The sequence below is a fragment of the Dermacentor variabilis genome, chromosome 5, assembly GCF_050947875.1.
Source record: "Dermacentor variabilis isolate Ectoservices chromosome 5, ASM5094787v1, whole genome shotgun sequence".
Taxonomy (NCBI): domain Eukaryota; kingdom Metazoa; phylum Arthropoda; class Arachnida; order Ixodida; family Ixodidae; genus Dermacentor; species Dermacentor variabilis.
Window position 1 is genome coordinate 48120746 of NC_134572.1, and position 26884 is coordinate 48147629.

General features: G+C 45.7%; 1 protein-coding gene and 1 pseudogene across 4 annotated transcripts in view; one reads left to right on the forward strand and one right to left on the reverse strand.

Annotated features, from left to right (window-relative positions):
* LOC142582548 (uncharacterized) overlaps window positions 1-26884 on the reverse strand; it is a 75410-nt gene that overhangs the window by 30627 nt on the left and 17899 nt on the right. For all 4 annotated transcript variants that reach the window (XM_075692394.1, XM_075692398.1, XM_075692396.1 and 1 more), the window contains exons 6-7: window positions 13272-13403; window positions 10310-10410 (exon numbers count right to left, since the gene is read on the reverse strand). In XM_075692394.1, the coding sequence (XP_075548509.1) occupies window positions 10310-10410; window positions 13272-13403 (233 nt within the window). The remainder of the gene's footprint in view (window positions 1-10309; window positions 10411-13271; window positions 13404-26884) is intronic.
* Window positions 20712-21809, forward strand: LOC142582087 (uncharacterized; annotated as a pseudogene).

The window sequence follows — 26884 nt, forward strand, 5'->3', positions numbered from 1 at the left end:
TGATTAATTTTGAGCATATAGGGCTCTTTAACGTGCATCTAATCTAGTTATACGGCTGTTTTCGCATTTCGCCTCCATAGAAACGCGGACGCCGTGGCTGGGATTTGATCCCGTGACCTCATGCTTAAATGGACTGACAACCAATTTCCATGGTACCTCTTTTTTTAACGCAAAGGAAAGCTTACCGCTCAGGGTGTCTAGTCATGAAGTGTTAACGCGGAAAGCGCCGTGGAACATTTTTTATCAGAATTTTTCATTCTGCCGTGAGGATCTAGTCGTTCACTGGAAGCATGCTGAAAACGGTGATAGGTGAGCCCGGTAGCGATTATGCGCCGGCACTAGTGGGAGGCAGGCGACATGTACGGACGTAACTGGGAGAAAGTACTATTTTGTTTATCAAGTCGATGTTCCTGCGATTCATGTTCTCCGAACTGTTCAAATATTTCTGCGATAAGAGCTCCATGTTTTCGTGGTTTCCTGTCCAACTGCGATGGTATTGAACCCGTCAAAGCGAAACCAACCGGATTGAAAACGAAACGAAGCTTTTACACCTGATACACAGTTCAGCCAGTTGCCGTAGCCATTATTGCGACTCTGCGTCAAAGACGAGGGACGGATATATATATATAATATTGTTAGGGGTTAAAAACAGTCAGACGTATATTTACTGGATATTTGCAATAATTGTAGCAGCTGACAACATAGTAGACAGCGCGCAAAGTCCAGAGCGTCGTCTTCTTCCGACCAAGATTAAAATGGCTTCTTCGTCAGCGAGTCACATGACCCCCGGCAGCTGAAGCGCTTGCTCGGTGCTGGTTAGGAGGCGGGCGAGTGATCCAACTTAAGACGGGCGACGTGGACCGCGTCGGAGTGATGCTGAGCCACGGTTTGCTCAAGAGGGGCGAATTCGTACGTGACGTCAGTTACTTGACGCATGACACGCTAAAGGCCAGAGTAGCGTGAAAGTAACTCCTCCGAGAGGCCAACGCGTCGCGACGGCGACCAAAGGAGAACCAGGGCGCCGGGTGTGTAATGGACGTCACGATGGCGGGCGTCATAAAAGCGCTGCTGATTGTCCTGCGACTCCACAAGTCCACGTCGGGCAATATGGAGTGCTTTTTGTGCTTTGAGTATGGCTTCACGGGCGTACTCGGATGTGGAATTCAGACTAGCAGGCAGAACGGTGTCGAAAGGTAGCGCAGGGTCGTGGCCAAACAAGAGGAAGAATGGAGAGAAGCCTGCGGCATCATGGCGAGCGAATTATAGGTGAAAGTAACCAACGGCAGCGCAACGTCCCAGTCGCGATGGTCAGCGGAGACATACATGGACAGCATGTCAGTAATACTGCAGTTAAGGTGCTCGGTTAGACCATTCGTTTGTGGATGGTAAGCAGTAGGAAGTTCGTGTTTAGGCGCGCACGAGTGTAGAATGTCACTGAGAACTTTAGAAAGAAAGTAGCGGCCTCTGTCGGTGAGCAGCTGCCGAGGGGCGCCATGGTGAAGGATGACGTTCTCTAAGAGGAAGTCGGCGATATCGATTGCACAGCTCGTCGGAAGAGTCCGTGTGATGACATATCGGGTGGCGTAGTCAGTTGCTACAGCAATCCACTTGTTTCCCGAAGCAGACGTAGGAAAAGGGCCTAAAAGATCAACACCTACACGGAAGAATGGTTCTGATGGTACGACAATCGGGCTCGCATCACAGGTGTTTATTCGATGTTTTATGACAAATGTTTGTCCTAGAGGGCGCTCTCCAAAGTCGAATATGCCCCAGTATGAGGCAAGGAGGCAACGTAGTTCTTGAGCGCGCTGGGGCGGAAGGTCGGGAGCAATCATTTTTGTTAGGGCATTCAAGTCTGAAGGGACAGAGGGCGAAACAAGAGTTGAACACGAGGAGCTGTCACAAGTTAAAGCCAAAATGGGGTAGTATCTGGCTAGCGTTATTTGCGCCAGGGATAGTCCGCGCCGGAGTACTTATGTACAGAGTCCAAAATTCACACGCGGAAGGCAGGGCGTGTTGTGAGAAATGGTAATGAGGGTGTGAGGAAAAGCGACGTTATGCGAGAGCAGGACATGTGGATTAGGGGATACGATGGAGTCACCGTCTGGTACTGGTGGAACGGGGGAGACACCTATGTTGGTAACGACGCGGTGACGGAGGCGAATATACTCTGTGGAACATAGCCGTATCGGAGCACTATTGGCAGGGTCAATAGCAGCATGTAGAGCGAGGTACAGCACCAGCGGAACAGTCTATCAAGACGGAATGTGTAGACAGAAAGTCAATGCCCAGGATGAGGTCGTGAAGGCCCCAGTGCTCTAGAACATAATATAAAACAGAAGTATGATGTCCCGCGACACTCACGCGAGCCGGACACATGCCAATAACGGCTGGTGTTCCACCATCGACGACTTGGACCACAGGCGACGGGGCAGGAGTGAGGACTTTCTTGAGACGATTCCGAACCTGAGAATTCATCACAGGTACTTGCACGCCAGTGTCAATCAGAGCCGTAACAGGTACACCATCCACGTTCACTGTAATGAGGTTCCGATGTCTGGGCAAGGTCAGAAGAGGATTTTTGCGTCGGGTCAGTTTGGCAGCATTACCTCTAGGTGCTGCACCCGTTAGTTTTCCGGAAGGGTTCGCCAGAAGGAGCTAGGGGACGGTGATCGGCGAGATGGGGGCGATAGGGAGAAGCGGCAACGTGGCGAAGGAGAGCGGCTAGAGCGGGTAGGGAAGAGAAGTGTCGCCAGAATTTACTGGCTGCGTTTGCGGGGGGAACGGAGGAGCAGCATGAGGGCCGTGGGATGGGAGGTAGGACCAGGGGGTCAAATTCCACGAAGACCGACAGTGACGTGAAATATGGCCGATAGGGCCACAAGTGAACCATGTAGGCCTGTCGTCTGGAGTACGCCATTCGGCCTGTTTGCGATACTGCGTTGGAGCATTCAGGCTGCGGGTGCGTATGGAGGTGCCGGACGGAGTGTAGTCAGGCCGATTAATTGAGCAGGCGTTGGTCAAGCCAACGTTGGCCAATTCTTGGCGCACGACGGACTCGATCAATGAGACGGTCGCCTGGCAATTGTCGGGGCCATGGGTTGGGGTCGCGACAGGAGATGCGGCGTATATCTCACGTCGGATGATATGTAGGATATCATCAGAGCAATTAGGCATGGGTGGAATGGCTGGGAAATGGCTGGGAATGGCTGGGAAATGTGGCGACTCTTGGCTTCTTTAAACCACCGGCATTCGGTAATAATGGCCTGCACAGTTGTTGCAATGGAAAATATTTGAAAGAGGGGTGGTCGGAGGCTCTCAGTCCAGGGCCCCACGGGCCTCTGCCGCCTGCCTGACCTGGCTAATTAAGGACTTTTGTCCTGCCAGGTCGGAGCGGGCGAGATGTGCCTCCCACTGCACCATTGTGTTGCTGATATTTCGCCTATGAGGGTGCTTAGTACACTCCCAGGTTATATGTATTAGGCTAGGTATGCCACCGCACCAAGGACAGTTGGCCCTGTAACGAGTGGGATACATGGCGTTTAGCAATTTTTAATGGGGAATACCCCGGTCTGTATTTTACGCCAATCGGCAGCCTCTTCCCCGCTAAGTTGTGGGTGAGGCGGCGGGTATTTTCTGCGGACTCTGCGCTGATGAGCAAGGATGTTTTTGGCATTTAAATTTGTGGAATTTTGTGAGGGATAGTGCAGGTTGTTGGGGTTAGAAGAGGACGCCGTCACTCGGTTAGTGAACCCTCGAGCTAACGCGTTAGCCTTTTCGTTCCCCTGTACCCCCGCGTGGCCCGGGCACCAGAGTAGGCGATGATGGTGGCTGAAGGATTTGGGGATTATCGCGAGGCTAGCCGCAGTCACGTGCCCCTTGAGAAACATGCGACATGTCTCCTGGGAGTCCGTGACCACGACCGACTCCCTTTGCGAACGCTCCGCGTGAGCGAATGAGATCGACACTGCCAATATTTCAGCCGAGGTGGGGGATCCCGCCGTGGCCGACGCGGTAATTTGCTGTTGGCTGATCGCGTTGACGACTGCCAGGGCGTACCTCCTTTCGTAGCGCTGCCCGGTCGCTTCTGCAACACAGCTACGTCCGTGTAGTACGTGTTGTACCTATAGTTATTAGAGTACACTGATTGAATGTGTTGTGCGCGTGCTTTGCGTCTTTCTTTGTTGTACTCGGGATGCATATTCTTTGGAATTGGGGCTACTGTAATTTTGGATCTCACCGAAGGAGGGAGAGGTACGGCCTGCTCTGTGAGATAAATGGGGTATGCTGGGATATTGAGTCTAGCCAATATTGCCCTACCAGTTCTTGTGAAGCTGAGGCGCTCCCTCTGTCGCATCAGGGTGGCCTGCCTCAGTTCGTCGAAAGTATTGTGCACTCCCAAAGCTAACATGCGCTCCGTTGAAGTACACTTAGGCAGGCCCAGAGCAGCTTTTGAAAGCGGTTCGGATTATTGTGTTAGCCTGCTTTTCCTCCTCCCTGTTCAGGATTTCATACGGTGAGCCATACGTGATTCGACTAACCACTAAGGCCTGTACGAGCCTTAGGGTATCGTCTTCTCGCATTCCCACTTTTCGATACGTCACGCGACGTATCATTTGGGCTATGTTGTGGGCTGTGGATTTGAGGGTCTTGAGGGTCTGTCGCTCTGAAGCCACACACCGAGGGCTCGTATCGTGGGTACCTCTCGGACTGATTGGCGCTCAACCACGATGTTAATTGAGTCTCTGGATTTGTAGCCTTTCGCGTGTATCCGGATGATCTCAGATTTTTCGGGTGCGCACTTCAGGCCAATCCATGTAGAAAATTTCTCCACCGCTAATACTGCGCTTTGGAGCGTATATTCCTTATCCCCTAGTGAACCTCTGCTCGTCCACAGCATGATGTCGTCCACGTAGAGCGTGTAACCTAGGTCGGGTATCTGATCCAGATCGCGCGCAAGGCGACATATCGCCATATTGAAGAAAAGAGGAGATAATATAGCTCCTTGAGGTGTTCCTTTCTCAGGCATTTTAAATAAATCCAAAGTGATTTGGCCAATACTGATGCTCGCCTCGCGGTTGGAAAGAAACGCTCTTAAGTAATTGTATGTGCGCTCACCACAACCCGCGAGTTCGAGTTGCTCTAATATTGTGGCGTGAGAGACATTGTCGAAGGCTCCTTTGAGGTCGAGTGCTAGGACTAGTCTCTCGTCCCCATACGGTATATTAGTTAGAATTTCCTCTCTAAGGAGGAGGAACGCGTCCTGGCAAGATAAACCCGTGCGAAATCCTATCATGGAGTCCGGCAACCAGCTCCGCTCTTCCAGGTATCGCTGCAATCTGCTATGGATAACGCTTTCATAGAGCTTACCCAGGCAGAACGTGAGCGACACCGGCCGTAGTGTATCAATCGAGGGATTCTTTTTTGGTTCGGGGATCATGATTATTTTAGCCAATTTCCACTCTTGGGGCAAGTCTCCCTTGGCCCAGCACTCGCTACTGAAAATCTTTATTTTCGCTGGGGCTGCCGAATCCATGTTTCGAATCATTCATTTGTGATCGAGTCTGGGCCCGGTGCCGAGTTTTTAACTGCGGATTGTGCCGCCTCATACACTTCCGCGTACGATATTTCTTCGTCTAATTTAGGGTTCGCCTCCCCCGCGTATTGTCTCTTCGCATATGACGATCCCGTGGCAGGTGAGGGCCCTATGTACTTTTTCTGAAGAGCATGGACTAGATCGTGGTCTGTGCCCTCGAAGTTGTCTCCTATAATTTGGAGGTTCTTGTTATTCTCAGTACCCGTGCTCATCGGGTCTAGCATGCTTCATAGTATTCGCCATGTATTGGTCGTTCCCAGAGTTCCTGATAGCGTTCCACAGAACGTCGCCCACTCGTTTTTAGCGAGCTCGTTGGCGTGGCCTTGGGCTTGCTCTGCCAAGGGAGCGATGCGTTGTCTCAGGTGTTTGTTTAGACGTTGTCTTTTCCACCTCTTGGCCAGTTTCCGCCTCTCTTCCCATAAGCTGACCAGGTGAGAGTCTATCACCGGCACCTCCGCTGTACGCTCAATGGCTTTAGTGGTGTCCCCGTGTGCTCGTCGAAGGAATTCAGTCCATACTCGCATGTTGGTCGGGCTCTATCCGACTCCTCCAGCGCTCTCTGGAGTTCTCTATAACGAGGCCAGTCAGTTAATTTAGTCATTCCTATTGTTCTCCGTATGTTGGGCGTGGAGAGCGCTACTCGGATTATGTGGTGATCGCTTCCCAGGTTTTCGTCAAAGGAAAGCCATTGTGCGTCTCTGGTGTTAATTGTAAAGGCACGGTCTGGCGCCGTGTCTGTGCTGACGTTGTTACCCGTGCGCGTCGGTTTGCCGATCTGATTGATTGCCCATAAGCCCAAGGCCGTTGCAGTGCGCTCGAGTAAGAACCCTTTGGGCGATGTTTTCGCGTATCCCCATGGTATGTGTGGTGCATTAAAGTCACCCACTATCACCGCCTTATCCCTGGTGCCCGCTAACTCTTTTGTTGCTGAGAGAATGTGTGGTAGGTCGTCCCCTTTGCTTTTGGGAGGACTATACAGATTTGTGATTATTGTGTGTGCCTTACTTCGCTTCTTTGGCACCACACTGATAACTATGGAATTAGTCTCTCCCTCAGTTTGCGGAAGTGTTAATAATTGAGCGTTTATCGACTTGCTCACCAGCGTGGCGACCTTCGAATTTTGAGGATCGTCAGAGTGTAGTATCCCTGCAGTTTGGCCAGCTTGGCCCCGCCCTCCTGCAGACATATTACGTCCGGAGCGACTCCGGAGTTTTTTATAAACTGGTGGAACACTGCCGCTTTCCTGGAGAAGGAGCGGCAGTTCCATTGCCATATCTCTAATTGTTCTGAATTGGGTATTCGTTGTGATTTCTTAGCGTGATTAGCCATGTTGCCCACTCTTATTTTAAGCCCGTGACGTTCTCGTGTCTGAGCCGTCGGATTCTGTTGCGCAGTGGCTTATTTTAGTTTTTGCTGAACCCGCTCCTATCGCAATTGCGCGTTTTTTGGTGGGAACAGCCTTCGAGACTGCCTTAAGCGGTTCCACCACGAATACCTTGCGTTCCTCGAAGTCGTTCGTGCATAGTTTTTGAAATTCCGTTAACCTTTGGGTAACTAACGTCATCATTTCATGCATAAATATTTTCAAGTTTTCCGTGCCTGGATCTGCGCTGCCGTTATCTGCGCGTTATTTGAAATTTGGGTTGTCGGAGACTGCGTGAAGACTGAGTTTATATCTGCCGCCGCTTTCGTTGTGGCTATTTCTTCAGACTGATGCTGCGTTTCCAGCTGTTGTATTCTGCTATTGAAGCGCGCCTCTGACTCTGACATTTGCTTCTCAAGTGATTGTCGTTTGTGTTCTTCTCCTGAGAGCTGTTCTCTCAGTCGCGCATTTTCCTTTTCCAATTTCTGAATACCTTTATCATTTTCATCATTATTCTGTGTTGGAGCAGTGGGAGAAACAACCCTCGCCCACATCACCTGCTGTTTTTTAGGCAGTGGCGAATTCGACCGCTGCGAAGCCCTGGAGCTGGAGGGGTCCTTCTAGGGGGTATTGCTCTTCGTTCTGCTTCCGTGTGGAGATCTGGATCTCGATCGGTGCCGGTAGAAGTCCTCCTCTTCCGTCGACTCGAACCAGCGCCCTGGTGCCTTTTTGGTGTTCTGTACCGGCCGCTCCCGCGAACGAGACTGGCGAGTGGTCTTCACGCACTTGGCGGCAATCAGTTTGTTCGGGCACCGACGCGTCTCGTGCCCCGCCGCTCTGCACACGGCGCACTTCACTTCACTTTCGTGTCCTTGCGGGGGTGGATTTTCGAGTCCGCAGCCACGGCATATGTTCTTGCGGTTCGGACAAACGTCCGAGCGGTGTCCTTCTTGCATGCACTCCAGGCACATTTGGATGCATGCACTCCAGGCACACTCCAGGCACACGCGCGCGCAGACACACACGCGCACACACACAGGTACGCAAGCGCACGCACACAAAATAATCTGGTAGATCTCCAGACATTGTACAGACCTACAATCATCAACATGTCCTGGGAAGGAGGAGCATTCCTAATCCGGAGAAACCTAATTGAGTATGGCGCAATGCATATATCCATGCTAAACGACCGTTTAAAAATTTCCCGAATGTATGAAACTCGGTAGTCTATAAATTGGAGATTTATGGTTTCAGCACATCGTGAAAGTTGACAGTTCGTTGACCACGGCACAAACCAGACCTTGGAATTTAATCAGACTTTAACAGAAAGTGTTTCCAGGTGTTATATAAGGAAATAGGTTTGTAACTTCAGAAGGTATATATATATTCCACCAACCCGCCTAAGTACATCCTGGTATGGCCGACTTAAAGAAGGCGCACGATACAATGCTTGAAGGCAGAGTCATGAACAGTGCAGTACTTGCAAGAACAACACGGGCAAATAGTTCCAGGTATTGTGCTTCACACAGATTGTAAGGGGAGTAGCATCTATGTGCATGTATTTCAGAGGCGAGGACAAGCAATATTTTAGCGGAAAAAATTTTATTGTGTAAACCGCACCGAATTTTTACTTAAAAAGTTGGCGCTGTGCTGGCGTGTTAATCTTCGTCGTCAGGCTTATGAAAACACCGTCAACGACACAAAAGAGGCGTTGACGAAAATAATGACAATCAGTCTCAAACATGGAACATGCCCGCAATGAAGGATGCAGCAAAGAGTCGAAAACAACATCCAAAGCATCGACGAAGTCCCTTCCAACAAAGAAATCGCAACGGTAACTCCAGATAACCTTTACATTGTACGGCGTGCGTACAACAGCCACCAAGTGATCGTTGTATCAGCACTGGAAATGGATTGCAGAAAAAAAAAATGTTCCTCCTTCTCTCCACTGAAACTTCCCGCAACTCGGTTGGGCGAGAACACGCACTATGTTGGTATTGATGACGCCATACGGTTATTTGATATGCTTCACCCTTACAGAAAAAAATTGTACGATGAACTCCGGGTTATTGCAATCGCCATCTTGATGAATGCCGGATCCCGGCCAAAACGTCGAAATTACATGTTTATTTACCCTTCCTAGATCTTTTCGCACCTATTTTCTTTTTTTCAATTTCTTACCTCAAATTAATACTTTGCTCTACGACGGCACCCTGCAACCAACAAACCTCCAACTGCTGGCTTCTAGATTATTCTCCCGCAGTTCGGTAGCACAATTATTTTAGAAAAAAAAATCTTGAGCCATTCCACTATGTCAAGGTGGGTGACCAGCGAAGCTCTTTATCAAACGACACAGAAGTGATTCAGAATTTTGAAGGAAGGTACGAACTCATTTATTGTCTTGGTTGGTGGACATCGTGACAAAAGGAGCGGACACGCGTTTAGTGTCTTGATCAGTGGTCGTTATTTGTCTAACTGTACGTGGCCTTCTCATAGCAGCTGCAGAACACTATTAATCCATTTTTCGCAGGGGTATTAGCCGTTGCTTACGGGAGTATTAGCCATTGATGATGAACATTTTCGGCATGTAGTTCTGTATGTTGTATGCGTGATTAGAAAGAATGTAAGCACCGACTGCTTCTCTTTGCTGAGTGCGTCTAGCCTCTGCCCTACAGAGCTATGAGCCATTGTATTTTTTGATCACTTACGGGGGTATGAATGCTTACGCGGGTATGAGTGCTTATGGGGGTATGAGCCATTGACAATGATAGTCTTTGTTGACACACTCGAAAAATACACAAAACCCTAGCAATATAGAGCTTCACTGTACAAGCAGGCAACCAAACCACGATATGCGACATACAACTGTCATCACCATTCTAACCTCTACAGGTATCATATATTGGTTTAGTACTATAGTCCCACCACTTCGTGGACATCGCACTCTGTGCAGCCATCTGATTCCTCGTTGGCATGTTGCGCTAGCTTGTGAGGTGTGCACTGTATCACCATAGACGTCGCAATGCATCAAAGTTGTGTAATGTGTGGCTCAACACTATGAAGTTTCTGCGCAGGTGCACAAAACTCAGTCACTATGGCATCGCGGTCATGTTATCGTCGTCGCAGTCATCGCGCCCTTGCCGCTGTCGTCACACACGCACTTATGTCACACGTACAACAGCTTGCGTTAGAAAAATATTTTCGACCGCGTGGTGATGTTTTGAAGAACACTGAATTCTGAATGACCCGCTACCTGCAAAATACTTCGCGTAAACTCAATTCCCACCGTGAGTGGAATCTTCAACAGACCTTTATAAATGCTGTGTGACCTCAGTTAAAATTGTACTCACCAGTTCCGCAATTTTTTCCGCATTCGGACACGGTATTTCCGTGCTGTAAGTTGTCCGATTTTCTTCTATCTCCAATTTAATTTCAATAAGGAAAAACGTTCCTGTAAAAAAGATGGTAAACATAAACTGTTGACGAATTATCCACGCCAAACAACTCCTCCTGCAATGAAAAAATACCTGGGTGTATATAACCTTGACATTGCGGCCTTTCGCCGATAAGTTTTTATCTATAATTTCGGTATTGAGATCGAAGTAAGATTTTTTTATGTGTATTGTCTTTTATTGCACACGTTTATGCAAAATTTGTCGAACATATTGGTCAGGAGAACCCTGAGCCTTGTGCTGCTTAAGCATTAAATCAAATTGTAGTATTTTAGGTGTCAACACCGCTACATGATTGCTGTAGTGGGGGACTCCTGATTAATTTTGACCACCTGGGATTGTATAATTTACACCCGATATGCCGTACACGGGCGTTTTTGCGTTTCACCCCAATGGAAATCCTGGTCGCCGCGGCCGGGAATTCAAGCAGCTTTGAGTCGGTCAGATAAATAAAAAACCTCTTGTATTTTGCCGAACCCGTTTCTTGACAAGTACCACAACTAACACTGCAGTTTAAAAAGCTTGGTATGCGCTACTTTCTATGCCGCCTGACGAGGAACTCAAGAAATGGCGAAATTCAGGGCAAACGTATTTCAGAGCGCATGCCAGGAAATCAAGTGGAAGCAGACGTAGTTTGGGAGATATATGTGGATGTGTGAACGGGTCCCTTTAACCTAACTTAAATGCTATGAAAACACAAAAACCATGAAGAAACCTATATACAGGGTGCCCCATCCAACGTGCAGAAAGCCAAAAAAAGAAAAAAAAGAGTAAAGCTTCCTTAAGCAGTTGAAAACTAACTTAGGTCGTTAGCAGCCACTCAAAGAAGCCTCCATTCCTGTAGTGTATTTTTTTTTGTTTTGTTTTAAATATCGGGATGGTGGTTTAGGTAATATTTAATCATCGGCCTCAAGATATACTGAAATTATGCTTTTAGAGCACAATTGCAGATGGAAATTTCAGTTTGTGACGGAGCTAATTGTTGCGTGACTGCTTTTGTCGTTTAAAGGAAAGCCTATCAAACATCAGGATTACGACTTCTTATAGCGACCACTTTATTACAACCTTGGTAGCTTAAGTGAGAAACCACCGACATTCTTTCGCGGGCAATCTGATGCACTACAATTGCTGGTCACGTTATGCGTGTCTCATATAGCCCTCGGCATGTTTTGGGCTCTAGAAACTGAGGGCCACTGAAGTGTCCATCGGCTCTTGCTGATTCGCCATACACTACTGATTCGCGACAAAATGAAAAACACTCGTCGTAAATAGATTACCACTTGGCAGCTATTTCATCAATAAAAATCACCACTGACTTTTAGGACTAGGAAAGTGCCGAGAACTTTAGTGGAATTTTTATAGCACCATAACGAAGGGCTGTAATGAACATCGTTTTTAGGAAGGGCACATCCGGCTTGGTGGTGAAGATTAATCCCCACATTGTGGAATGACCCTTCACCAAACACACCACCTCAGCTGCAAAAGATTGATTGCAGCAGCGCCATTATTCCACTGAAGTGTCACTGCTCTTCATTAACACTCCGCATAAATTATTGAGAAGATTATCGTCTTCTTCGGTACAGGGCTGGCGCTGCACGCAACTCACTGGAGGAGAGGAACAACTTCCGGCCAAGGACGGCTTGAGAATACGAGAGTCTGTACTTCCAGTACTCGAGCCCAAGAGCTGAGCGTCATAATAATCACTGTTAATGTATAGCTGAATTAAAGGAAGTGCAGATAACTTTTTCTAACATGCGCGCAAGACTTCAAAAGTATGCGAGGTAAGACGTAAGGAAATTACTACGACTCTCTGAGCACGTACTTAACAAGTTTGGGAACAATGCGAACCACTTCAATGAGCTGTAACAAAGACACAACATAATAACATAATGGCAACAACCATTATGTCCATGTCATTGAAGTGGCAGACAACTGAGTAGAATAAGCTGTGGCAGGGGAATTTTGTGTCTTCTTCGTGAAAAGGAGATGCCATGCAGTCCTAGTTATTCATAATAGTCCGGAATAATACAGACTATATACAGGCTTGAACTTAACATCTATTGACCACGCTTGCACTACATAATCTCTGACAGCCTAGGAATTGCAAGGTTTTATGTACGCTGTCCAACTAAAACGATATCTTCAGATATGTGCCATCCACTTAGATCCGTGCATTTACCTGACTTCAAATGATTTCGCGAGTGTCAAAGACCTGTTTTCTTTGTACAGATCGGTCTTTATGTCACTGGTCACAGCATGAAACCTGAACGTCTAGGCACATTTGGTAGGGCATCATGACGTCGCTGCTCAGCCAGAGCGAATATTTTAGACAGAAACAACTCGATTTTATTTTATAGTTAGTCAGATTAGCCGGCCAAAGTTTTTATAATCTGTGAGCGGACACCAGCTGAACCAGCTGGAGTCCACGCAGCTCAGCTGCTCAGTTTTCTTTCACAGGTGAAGAGCAGGTCCACTGACTTTTTATTAGCGGAGCTTCTTTGCCATTCTTACGTTGTCCCCAACTATGGACGTAGTATCTGACCACCCTGAGCCTCTATCAGCACTGTGAATAGTTAAACAAGTTTATGATTTCCCGATGATGTGACGTGCAACGTCCTTGAAATATTGGAATTCCTTGTTAGTCAAGGATGGGATAGGCTGTAGCGTGACAGGAGTGTTTGGAGGTAATACCGAGCCTTTGTCCTGCAGTTCACATAATATGCTACTCATCGCGAAATTGTTATGATAGAGTTGTCTTTGTTGTGCTACATATATGTCTGCACAATCTGCTTGTCTTTTTCTGTGTTCGTGACATCACCTGATTCTGCAGAATATATGCGAATGATAAATATACTCTTACCTGAACACTTTATCCCATCAAAGCGCTGATTTTCTCCGCAAGCGCACAGAGGTGCGCTGTCCTCCTTAAAGCACTGGGTGTAGCCAGAGGATAAGCAATCATTCTCCTCTTCAGTAGTGCATGCCCTTTTATCTGCGTTCAGCCATAACAAAATCAGAACTGTATTGTTCGCCGGACGTGAAGAGGATGTTTATTTGCAGGAAAAAGGCAAAGGTCAACCTGAGCCTTGTTACTCTACCTAACAACTCCTCGGGCGCAAGGGAAAGCAAGAAAATACCACAAATCGGTGTGTTGCATGGTTACGCGGATAGAGGATAGACATACGTTTAGTTAATCTATTACTGCATTGACGCCAGATCCACGCTGATTTAAGTAAATGCTACACTGTGAAGATACAACAAAAAGATAGTACAAAGACTTCACAGGAAATTCATTGCATATAACATCGTTATGCATGGTACACCTAGTTGGATGGAGCTATTTTTTCGGTTAGTGGCTCAGATACACATTTCCTAGGCATTGAATCGTCTTATTCTTTTTGTTGTAAAGTCAAGCCAGTTTTCAATCTCCTTTTCTAAGGGTATTTCCATTTAGGTCTAGCGACCTGAAAATCAGAATATATTGTTGTAATTAAGCTTAGTTCAAGGTTAAAGCATGTATTGCGTTACTACCCGTCCTCTTTCCCACAAAGTTAGTTGTATTAAAATAGCTTACGTTCTTATCGTCTCACATGCCCTCCAGGGCGAATATTGACACGTGTATTTGTTTATATTTTTCAGGTGAGCGCTTTTCACCGTCTAACAAAGGTTATCGCTAAGCCTAAATACAGTGTCGATGCCCCACATCAGCACGCAGCACACAGGGATCACGCCTAGTACTGCATTTCAGGAGACATCGCGCTCGAAGACAGCTGAGCCAACGTGTGTTGGACTTTTGCTGCGTCTGAGCTCCGTTTAAAGATCAATAATGGAGCCTGTCATTTTGCCTCCACTTTATGCCAAGCTTCGGTCTCTGTAAACTGTTTTGGGCTGCGCTTACATCTCGAAAGGGAAGTGCAAAGGACTACATTCATGCAGGTGAAATGGGGCTCGCGGCAAGTAAAGTAAACATTCCTGGCTTATCATTCAGCTAATCAAATGGTTTGAAAAGCTTCTCACAGTGGAAGTAACACCGCCGCATGGAATGCTAAAGAGTATATACAGCGATAGCAATACAGTCTCAGAAATACATACCCCGCCGCACTCCCAGTCGAAAAAAATAAAGCACGTAGCTCCGACGTATATACTGAAATCGGCTCCTATGTGAAACAATCCTTTTGGAAGCCGTTAAAAAAATATGCGCAGAAACCATAGACGACGGTTGTCAAACGCGAATATCCCGTAAGAACTAACCAACAAACGAGCAAGAAACAATCCCCATACCCTTTCTTCCCGCCCCTCCTCGCAACTCGACTACACGAAAACAAGCGGCCTCACAATCAGTGCGTTTGTGTCACAAGTGCGGCGACCCACCATCAGTCACAACCGGCGGCGGCCAACCACGACAATGGGAGAAAGAGCCAAACCAAGCGATTCAATTTACTAGACCATTCACAGCATCGCACCCATGGGCGTCGCCATATTTGTTCACCTGACAGCACCAGCCACTGAGCGCCTTCTGACTGACTTTTGCTCGATTGTTTGCAATGACCTTCGCAGCCGCAGGTACGGCTCAGACGGCTACTACTTCGACCAACACAGTGAACACTGAGGGGGTAAACGACACAAGACTCTGGCAATAGCTGCATAAGCAATGAAAGTACGCGTTTCCTTTATTCATCGATATTTTGTCTGCGCTGCAATCTCAATAGCGCGCAAGCTTACAGTATGAAGGCGATAAGTGCAGCAGCTTCATGTTTGCTGCTACCCTTCATTTTAATTGTAGCATTGGAGCAGTAAATTTGTAGGGCTTTTCAGGCCTTATGCCTATCGCCCTCTTTTATGTGTATGTGCAACAATATTGTTCGGAAATGAGCGCGTGTGCACGCGTAAAAAATACCTGTTTACGACCTGCTACGATCAGGTGATTGGTTCCGACCGCGTAATTCTTGTCGCCAGCTCTGATCAGATAACTTGGGAATAGTTTTTCGATCGCTTACAGCGCAGATTGCAACGTATTCGTGCACGCGTAGACTGTCCCGTCCCTGCGAAAGTGGATGTCGAGCGAAGTTGTTGGGTAGGCAATGCTTTATTGCTTTAGAGTAAATGTAGTAATGGTAAAATATAGAGTAAATGTAGTAATGGCAGTAACAGTAATTTTGACATCACGCCGCCGCCCATAGCGGTGCTGCAAGGACATTTAAGTCAGTTGCTAGGTTTCTCCTTTCATATACGAAAGGCTAGGGGCGTCACTCCCACGTCGCTAGCTGATGTCGGAGCGGTATCTTGCGCTACAGTAACGTTTACCGGGAAAGGCTTGCGAAAGCACGACGTTCTTCGAATTGTTATCAAGAGCGACTTATCATCCATGATGTGGTTCGGATGATTGCTTTGTGCTTGTTTTTTGTCGAAACGTGTCCTATTGGGCAGGTTGTATGCATGATTCGAAGGAATGTATGCACAGTTTGCCTCACAATTGGGAAGATAAGACTACCCATACATGTGTATGGGTACCACAGCTGGGCATACATGTAGCGGATACATCCCATGAGTGTTGCTCTGTAGGTGAGCTATGCGGCAGTACATCTACTAAACTGTGATATTTACACCTGTACACTTGTGTTCATGTATACGGGATCGCAACAAAGAAAAAAGGAAAACCTATGCAGCAAGAGAGACACGGAAGCACCCAGCTGCAGTAGTCACATTCAGCGAAATCCGGGAGGGTACGCAAACAGAGCTCTGTTTTCTGCTATAACGTTAATACTTCTTCATGTCTAAGCTAATCATTTTGATTTTCGGGTTGATTTGAGAGCTCTGCGCGTGTAAGACATAAACAGCTTACTGCTTTACATGTTTGTCGCTACTAAGTTTACGTACCCGAAACAAACGCGCTTGGAAGACGTTGTGTATCCCCTATAGCCTCAAATAGCTTGCATGTGCTTTTCTCCAAGTTCCCGCCTTTGGCTACCTGGAAGTTCGTTTTGAATATTTCGATCGGAACACTTCATACCGGTTTTCCATATATATATATATATATATGGGCATGTTCAGATAAGAACGGTAATCGAGGTCCCATGGCCATTTTTTGTTTTCAATGAAATTTTTATATCTCATGGGCAAATGTGTCCACACAAAGGAATGAACCTTAGTTTTGCAAGAAACTTCGTAGTTCTCTCAGAAAAAAATCGTATGTCACAAGAGGTGGAGAACGTCGTTTTTGCCACTTCGCAAAGTTGCAAGTTTGGAGCCTCACTGCATGCACAATAAATTTTTCCCGCACATAAGTATTCTTTCGTTACTTTTTCGTAACATGTACTATACGAACAAATAAAAAAACAATTTTTAGCTGCGTCAATCTTCTAAATAAAAAATCGCAAACTTCGCTTCTGGAGCTATTCGGTGCAAAAAAGGCACTTTTCAGGGCAGCCTCAGGGCAAGATGCGTAAATATCTCCACACTTAATCTTTTTCTCAGTATTTTCCAGCTACTTTTACTCACTTTAGGCAAGTTTTGTAGTTTTACAATTAACACATATTTTTCCATATGGCCTCAAATTTGGCCGAAGATCAAAAACGTCAAAAAAGAAACAACTTTGACTTCCATTAAAAAAAAACATCATCGTCGAATTTCATTAAAATTTGCCTGAATAATCCTCAATAATCGTTAATTCTAAGGTACCAAAAAGTGTTGCATTATATTGTTTTAAAGTATAAAAATGAATACAAAACTGAGTCCATGTTTTTGTTATCTAGAATTGTTTTTACTGCCTCTTAGAAATAGTAACTCTCAGAAATTTGTTTTAGCACTCACTGAACTTGGTTACATTTTATTTACCACAATATCCGAATGATCCTCAATGTTTGTAGAGCTTCTACTCGCTTGTTAGCGGCGTTCTTGATGCGTCAAAATGGGAATAAATTCGCGATTTCACCGGATGTCTCAAGAACGGGTTGGCGGCGGTCAAACGTTTTTTGTATTGCCTAATTTATCATCCTAAGCTACATTGGTATGTAATCAATTCTTTAAAAATATTAGATCATTTATCGGTGCTAAGAAAAGTATTTATATATAAAAATGAATATTAATGTGTTTCTGAAGCCGACGTGTCCGGACCTGCACCTGTTTACCTCTGTGTTCAATGGTTCTACAAAGCACTGTCAGGAGACGAAACGTCGTCTTCTGAGGGGGACAATTTATCTGCAAGGTTTTTAATCAGCAGGAGTTTTAATCGGGACACAATTTACAAATGGTATGCCGCTTTATCTGCAGAGTGCAATTCAGAAAATCGTAACAAGAAATAAAGGGCAGCAGTTGACTTCGGTATGCGCATAGTATATTGTCCAGCCCGAAGCACAAACCAGATCACAGTCTCTTCCATTCCAAAGCAGTGGTGGAGGCCACGTAGGATGCACTGCCTTCATTTGATTGAACGTACTTCCACATGTGGAGCGTCTGAACTCCCGGCACTTTCTTTGCCGTTTTCCATTCTTCCTTCTTCATTTCGCGAAAGTCTGCAAGCTCCCTCTGTCGGAGCTCCAGAATGGTGATGTTCTTTAGCGTTCCTTGAATTGCGTCCACGAACCCGCTGGCTGTTTGTATGGCCTCACTTGCAGGCTTCCGCAAGTTGTGGTGTGATGCTCGATGTTTCACAAGCCCACCAACGCTGTCGCAAGCATTTTTGCCGTGTCCAGTGGCCGCAAACATCCATTTCGTCTCTTGACATTCACTGCGTTGTAGCTCATGAAACTGATATTTATTCTTGAAGTGAGCGGGAGCCCCGTCGCTCACATGTGTTACCTTAGTGTATATATATTGGCGCGTTGTCTTCGAGATGTGCTTTGATTTTCGACAGAGCCAAACACGCATGAGCTGAATCATGAGACATATCGTCGGAAATAACGGCGTAGCTCCGAGTCGATTTTCTTGACGTGATAACGCAGGTAAACACGGTGACCTGCTTCTTCTGCCAATGGTACGCTTGTACTGCGTCTGGAAGCACAACTGTCCAGTTTTCGGCGAAATCAAAATGCAATACAATTGCACCTCTCTCGCAGCTCTGTTTTTCTTCATGTATGCAAGTTTGGAGCCTCACTGCATGCACAATAAATTTTTCCCGCACATAAGTATTCTTTCGTTACTTTTTCGTAACATGTAAACAAATAAAAAAACAATTTTTCGCTGCGTCAATCTTCTAAATAAAAAATCGCAAACTTCGCTTCTGGAGCTATTCGGTGCAAAAAAGGCACTTTTCAGGGCAGCCTCAGGGCAAGATGCGTAAATATCTCCACACTTAATCTTTTTCTCAGTATTTTCCAGCTACTTTTACTCACTTTAGGCAAGTTTTGTAGTTTTACAATTAACACATATTTTTCCATATGGCCTCAAATTTGGCCAAAGATCAAAAACGTCAAAAAAGTGACAATTTTGCCTTCGATTTAAAAAAAATCATCATCATCGAATTTCATTAAAATTTGCCTGAATAATCCTCAATACTCGATAATATTAGTGTACCAAAAAAGTGTTGCATTATATTGTTTTAAAGTATGAAAATTAATACAAAACTGACTTCATAATTTCAATCCCTACGATTGCTCAGTATTTTCTGTTAGGATGCGCTACCGTGAGAAGCTGGATTTAGTATTGTTTTTTTTTTGTGGGTAAATTTTAAATGTTACAGTTGCTGAGTTCATAAATGTAATTTTTAAGTTTTTTTTTCTCTTACAATCAAAGTTCTAAAGCTCCTATTCGCTTTCGTACTCTTCTAACAGTGGGACTTAAATTACTGTAAGCATATTTGAGAACATTATCTTCTAATGACGTGTGGTTAGTGGTCGTTTATGCAAACATTTATTGCACCCGTCGCTACTCTCAAGATGCCTTTAACGAGCTGCCGCCGCTCCATGGATGAACCGCGCTTGGCAGCCGCTCCTATAGCTATATAACGCCCGGCGCGACCCCGAATTTCATAGCACCATGTGTGCCGCCACCGCACCGAGGCTTTAGCCGCCGCTATCATCTTTCCATCGCAACGCACCGAACGCCTGGCAGTTATACCTTAGCCTTGGACCTTCGACCGAGACAGGCCCGATGAGCGGATGTTGTCCGGATCTCGAGTTTCGCGTGTCGTTTTGCAGGCATGGTATAGACGGTGGGGTCGTTTTCTGTACTCACGTGGTCTCTCTGCGCTCGAAGGCTCCCACGACAAGCATACTTGGTATCCCAGTCTCAGCTCGCACGCCAGACCGAACCAGCGTCAGTGTCGACGGCGGGCAGCCTGTGTTAAAAATCCATCCATCTGTCCATCTCCTTTTTTTGGAAAAGCAGCCCTGGGCCCTGCATCCGTCACCTGCTCTTCTGTCCTACGATAATCTTCGGAAGCGGTGAGCTTTTGCATTCATGAAGAGATTTCCGCGGCGAACGTTTTGTGCCAACTACTCAAAAAGGCACAAACAGAGAATTGAAAAAGGACGTAATTTTCGCAGTGTAAAGACCCTCAATGTCGCTGCTCTCAAAAAAGTCCTACTTCCCGAAGAAGCTCTCCGAGTACGAGAAAGTGACTTCATCTGTCAGAATTGTTACCGTCGGTTCAAGGAAGACATAGATAATATGCAGGCAGAGTCAACCGAAACATTCGAAGAATTCCGCCCTTGAGAAGAAATCGTAGAAAATTTAAACTCCAGTGTCAGCCTTACCTCCGAAATCTCGCCCATAAAGCCACCGAGCGCTCTAAAAACACGCCTCAGACTTTCCTATGCAAAGCGAAAACAGGAAGAGGTGGCAAGAGCTATGGTGAAGAAAATACGATCAGGGATACAGGCAGCATATAATATCCCAGAGACTTCGCGTGCGTCACAAGAAAAGTGTGCGCAATGCAGCAGCTGGGAAGACAACCTACATGCTGCCTACAATAGGTGTACGTCCTTTCAAGAGCGTTGCCAGCTGCTGACACTGCTACCACGCAACCTAACCGTGAAATATGTGCAGGAAGTTATTCCAGAGGCAACGAGGTACGTTATTCAAAAATCGAAGAAGATGGTGGATGGAGAAGGCGTATGGTCAACACAGGAGCGATATACAAGATGTAAGCTACAACACGAAGACATTACCACCATTTTAGAATATTACACTATGGATGAACTCGATTGCTCTAGACAGACACCGAACAAAAAGGATGTTGTGAGAATCGAAAAGGAGGGAGAGAAGGAATGGGTACATAAACGGTTCATGACGCGGTCCTTGCGAGAATCATTCCGCCTCTACAAGCAAGCTCACCCTGCCTCCCAGGTTTGCCTCACAAAATTCATATCCTTGCGTCCTAAGTGGGTGAAATGCTCGCCACAGTGGCAAGTGTGTGTTTGCGTGTGCTGTGCAAACTTTCAGTTGTGCCTCGTGGGACTGCAGAACGCCTCCGGAAGGTCGCTTTCTCCCGATGATATGCAGAGTCTCTGCGTATGCCAGGAACCTACTGCGTCATGTTTCCTCAGGAATTGTGAGCACTGTCCACAAGATGACATTTTCACTTTGGAAAATTTTGATATGAGCAGCGAGGACGAGGTGTTGATTGCTTCATGGGAATACGGTGAGCTAGTTAAAAAAAACTCTGACCGCTTCATCATTTATGAGAGAATTTCAAAGAATGGCCATGAAATGGATTCCCCACAACTATATCAGATCTGTGCAAGCAAAAGCAATACATGAAGAAAAACAGAGCTGCGAGAGAGGTGCAATTGTATTGCATTTTGATTTCGCCGAAAACTGGACAGTTGTGCTTCCAGACGCAGTACAAGCGTACCATTGGCAGAAGAAGCAGGTCACCATGTTTACCTGCGTTATCACGTCAAGAAAATCGACTCGGAGCTACGCCGTTATTTCCGACGATATGTCTCATGATTCAGCTCATGCGTGTTTGGCTCTGTCGAAAATCAAAGCACATCTCGAAGACAACGCGCCAATCTACACTAAGGTAACACATGTGAGCGACGGGGCTCCCGCTCACTTCAAGAATAAATATCAGTTTCATGAGCTACAACGCAGTGAATGTCAAGAGACGAAATGGATGTTTGCGGCCACTGGACACGGCAAAAATGCTTGCGACAGCGTTGGTGGGCTTGTGAAACATCGAGCATCACACCACAACTTGCGGAAGCCTGCAAGTGAGGCCATACAAACAGCCAGCGGGTTCGTGGACGCAATTCAAGGAACGCTAAAGAACATCACCATTCTGGAGCTCCGACAGAGGGAGCTTGCAGACTTTCGCGAAATGAAGAAGGAAGAATGGAAAACGGCAAAGAAAGTGCCGGGAGTTCAGACGCTCCACATGTGGAAGTACGTTCAATCAAATGAAGGCAGTGCATCCTACGTGGCCTCCGCCACTGCTTTGGAATGGAAGAGACTGTGATCTGGTTTGTGCTTCGGGCTGGACAATATACTATGCGCATACCGAAGTCAACTGCTGCCCTTTATTTCTTGTTACGATTTTCTGAATTGCACTCTGCAGATAAAGCGGCATACCATTTGTAAATTGTGTCCCGATTAAAACTCCTGCTGATTAAAAACCTTGCAGATAAATTGTCTCCCTCAGAAGACGACGTTTCGTCTCCTGACAGTGCTTTGTAGAACCATTGAACACAGAGGTAAACAGATGCAGGTCCGGACACGTCGGCTTCAGAAACACATTAATATTCATTTTTATATATAAATACTTTTCTTAGCACCGATAAATGATCTAATATTTTTAAAGAATTGATTACATACCAATGTAGCTTAGGATGATAAATTAGGCAATACAAAAAACGTTTGACCGCCGCCAACCCGTTCTTGAGACATCCGGTGAAATCGCGAATTTATTCCCATTTTGACGCATCAAGAACGCCGCTAACAAGCGAGTAGAAGCTCTACAAACATTGAGGATCATTCGGATATTGTGGTAAATAAAATGTAACCAAGTTCAGTGAGTGCTAAAACAAATTTCTGAGAGTTACTATTTCTAAGAGGCAGTAAAAACAATTCTAGATAACAAAAACATGGACTCAGTTTTGTATTCATTTTTATACTTTAAAACAATATAATGCAACACTTTTTTGGTACCTTAGAATTAACGATTATTGAGGATTATTCAGGCAAATTTTAATGAAATTCGACGATGATGTTTTTTTTTAATGGAAGTCAAAGTTGTTTCTTTTTTGACGTTTTTGATCTTCGGCCAAATTTGAGGCCATATGGAAAAATATGTGTTAATTGTAAAACTACAAAACTTGCCTAAAGTGAGTAAAAGTAGCTGGAAAATACTGAGAAAAAGATTAAGTGTGGAGATATTTACGCATCTTGCCCTGAGGCTGCCCTGAAAAGTGCCTTTTTTGCACCGAATAGCTCCAGAAGCGAAGTTTGCGATTTTTTATTTAGAAGATTGACGCAGCTAAAAATTGTTTTTTTATTTGTTCGTATAGTACATGTTACGAAAAAGTAACGAAAGAATACTTATGTGCGGGAAAAATTTATTGTGCATGCAGTGAGGCTCCAAACTTGCAACTTTGCGAAGTGGCAAAAACGACGTTCTCCACCTCTTGTGACATACGATTTTTTTCCGAGAAAACTACGAAGTTTCTTGCAAAACTAAGGTTCATTCCTTTGTGTGGACACATTTGCCCATCAGATATAAAAATTTCATTAAAAACAAAAAATGGTCATGGGACCTCGATTACCGTTCTTATCTGAACATGCCCATATATATATATATATATATATATATATATATATATATATATATATTATATATATATATATATATATTATATATATATATCATCAGCCTAGTTACGCCCACTGCAGGGCAAAGGCCTCTCCCATACTTCTCCAACTACCCCGGTCATGTACTAATCCGCCCACCTAACTTTCTGCCGCCCCCTGCTACGTATCCCTTCCCTTGGAATCCAGTCCGTAACCCTTAGTGACCATCGGTTGTCTTCCCTCCTCATTACATGTCCGGCCCATGCCCATTTCTTTTTCTTGATTTCAACTAAGATGTCGTTTACCCGCGTTTGTTGCCTCACCCAATCTGCTCTTTTCTTATCCCTTAACGTCACACCCATAATTCTTCTTTCAATAGCTCGTTGCGTCGTCCTCAATTTAAGCAGAACCCTTTTCGTAAGCCTCCAGGTTTCTGCCCCATATCTGAGTACTGGTAACACACAGCTGTTATACACTTTCCTTTTGAGGGATAGTGGCAACCTGCTGTTCATGATTTGAGAATGCCTGCCAAACGCACCCCAGCCCATTTTTATTCTTATGGTTATTTCAGTCTCATGATCCGGATCCGTGGTCACTACCTGCCCTAAGTAGATGTATTCCCTTACCACTTCCAGTGCTTCGCTACCTATCGTAAACTGCTGTTCTCTTCCGAGACTGTTAAACAATACTTTAGTTTTCTGCAGATTAATTTTCAGACCCACCCTTCTGCTTTGCCTCTCCAGGTCAGTGAGCATGCATTGCAATTGGTCTCCTGAGTTACTAAGCAAGGCAATATCATCAGCGAATCGCAAGTTGCTAAGGTATTCTCCATCAACTTTATCCCCAATTCTTCGCACTCCAGGCCTCTGAATACCTCCTGTAAACATGCTGTGAATAGCATTGGAGATATCGTATCTGCCTGTCTGATGCCTTTCTTTATAGGGATTTTGTTGCTTTCTTTGTGGAGGACTACGGTGGCTGTGGAGCCGCTATAGATATCTCCCAGTATCTTTACATATGGCTCATCTACACCCTGATTCCGTAATGCCTCCATGACTGCTGAGGTTTCGACTGAATCAAACGCTTTCTCGTAATCAATGAAAGCTATATATAAGGGTTGGTTATATTCGGCACATTTCTCTATCACTTGATTGATAGTGTGAATATGGTCTATTGTTGAGGACCTTTACGGAATCCTGCCTGGTCCTTTGGTTGACAGAAGTCTAAGGTGTTCCTGATTCTATTTGCGATTACCTTAGTAAATACTTTGTAGGCAACGGACAGTAAGCTGATCGGTCTATAATTTTTCAAGTCTTTGGCGTCCCCTTTCTTATGGATTAGGATTATGTTAGCGTTCTTCCAAGGTTCCGGTACGCTCGAGGTTATGAGGCATTGCGTATACAGGGTGGCCAGTTTCTCTAGAACAATCTGACCACCATCCTTCAACAAATCTGCGTTTACCTGATCCTCCCCAGCTGCCTTCCCCCTTTGCATAGCTCCTAAGGCTTTCTTTACTTCTTCTGGCGTTACCTGTGGGATTTCGAATTCCTCTAGGCTATTCTCTCTTCCACTATCGTCGTGGGTGCCACTGGTACTGTATAAATCTCTATAGAACTCCTCAGCCACTTGAACTATCTCATCCATATTAGTAACGATATTGCCGGCTTTGTCTCTTAACGCACACATCTGATTTTTGCCTATTCATAGTTTCTTCTTCACTGTTTTTAGGCTTCCTCCGTTCCTGAGAGCCTGTTCAGTTCTATCCATATTATAGTTCCTGATGTCCGCTGTCTTACGCTTGTTGATTAACTTAGAAAGTTCTGCCAGTTCTATTCTAGCTGTAGGGTTAGACGCTTTCATACATTGGCGTTTCTTGATCAGATCTTTCGTCTCCTGCGATAGCTTACTGGTTTCCTGTCTAACGGCGTTACCACCGACTTCTATTGCGCACTCCTTAATGATGCCCATGAGATAGTCGTTCATTGCTTCAACACTAAGGTCCTCTTCCTGAGTTAAAGCCGAATACCTGTTCTGTAGCTTGATCCGGAATTCCTCTAGTTTCCTTCTTACCGCTAACTCATTGATTGGCTTCTTGTGTACCAGTTTCTTCCGTTCCCTCCTCAAGTCTAGGCTAATTCGAGTTCTTACCATCCTATGGTCACTGCAGCGTACCTTGCCGAGCACGTCTACATCTTGTATGATGCCAGGGTTCGCGCAGAGTATGAAGTCGATTTCATTTCTAGTCTCACCATTCAGGCTCCTCCACGTCCACTTTCGACTAACCCGCTTGCGGAAAAAGGTGTTCATTATCCGCATATTATTCTGTTCTGCAAACTCTACTAATAATGCTCCTCTGCTATTCCTAGAGCCTATGCCATATTCCCCCACTGACTTGTTTCCAGCCTGCTTGCCTACCCTGGCATTGAAGTCGCCCATCAGTATAGTGTATTTTGTTTTGACTTTACCCATCGCCGATTCCACGTCTTCATAAAAGCTTTCGACTTCCTGGTCATCATGACTGCTTGTAGGGGCGTAGACTTGTACCACCTTCAATTTGTACCTCTTATTAAGCTTCACAACAAGACCTGCCACCCTCTCGTTAATGCTAAAGAATTCCTGTATGTTACCAGCTATTTCCTTATTAATCAGGAATCCGACTCCTAGTTCTCGTCTCTCCGCTAAGCCCCGGTAACACAGTACATGCCCGCTTTTTAGCACTGTATATATATATATATATAACTATAGTATGTAGTATATGTTCTACATACTGTATTCAGGGGCGTAGCCAGGGGGGGGGACTTCTAGGGCTTCAGCCCCCCTTCTCAGGAAATTTTTCGTGCTGTCATGCACCGGCGACCAAAATACCTCCCGGCACGCGATTTTGTCTAGCACAGCTTCTTCACGCTCGAAAAGACATTTTAGCGCGAAAATTGCGAAATCGGGCTCGATTTCGTGGCAACGTCCATGCATTGGGAGTCACATATCGCAACGTAAGGCGTTCCACCGAGCACAAAGTTTCAAGGGTGTTTCGATGGCGAGCGGGCTCGTCTCCGCTTCTCGCGGAGGCTGCGGAATCTACGGAGCGCTTGGATTTAAATTCTGAAACTTTATGGCTATAAAGTTCTCATAACCTTTTGATGCGAAAGGTGCATTGACATCTCCAAGTCGTGCTTTAGATTTTCAATTCGGTAACTTTGTTGGTTTAATGCTGTTATAAACATTTGACAGCAAAAGTTCCTTGACTTTCCTCGCACATCGGACCATACAAAGAGACAAACCAAATCAACACACTATCAGACAAGTTGACAAAGCCCGCAGCGATGTCCGATGAGCCAAAGCGCTGTGGTGGTTCATTCGAGCAGTCATGTCACCTGCGCCAAAGCATCCTGTCAAGACACTAGAGCCAGCAAAGGTAACTAAGTTATTACTTATTTTTCTACTTGGACTTTTATTCGCGACGACACATTTAGCCTCTTTTTCTTTTCTTTCTTTTTTCTTTTTGTTCTCGCTAGCCGCGGGCTGCTGATCCAGCCAGAGCGGATGTGTTTTTCTCGTTCTGCATCGACCACCGCGCGGCGCACTTCGCTGCGCGTTCGTTTTTCTCTGGCCGACTGGATTTTCGCCTGGCAGAGTGTTGGACGCCTTCTGGCTAGAAGATGAGAAAGCGAAACAATACATAGTCGCTCGCCGCCAGCACTGCGGCGACTCGACGGATTGCAACGCGTTCGCTTGAGCGCAACCTCCCCG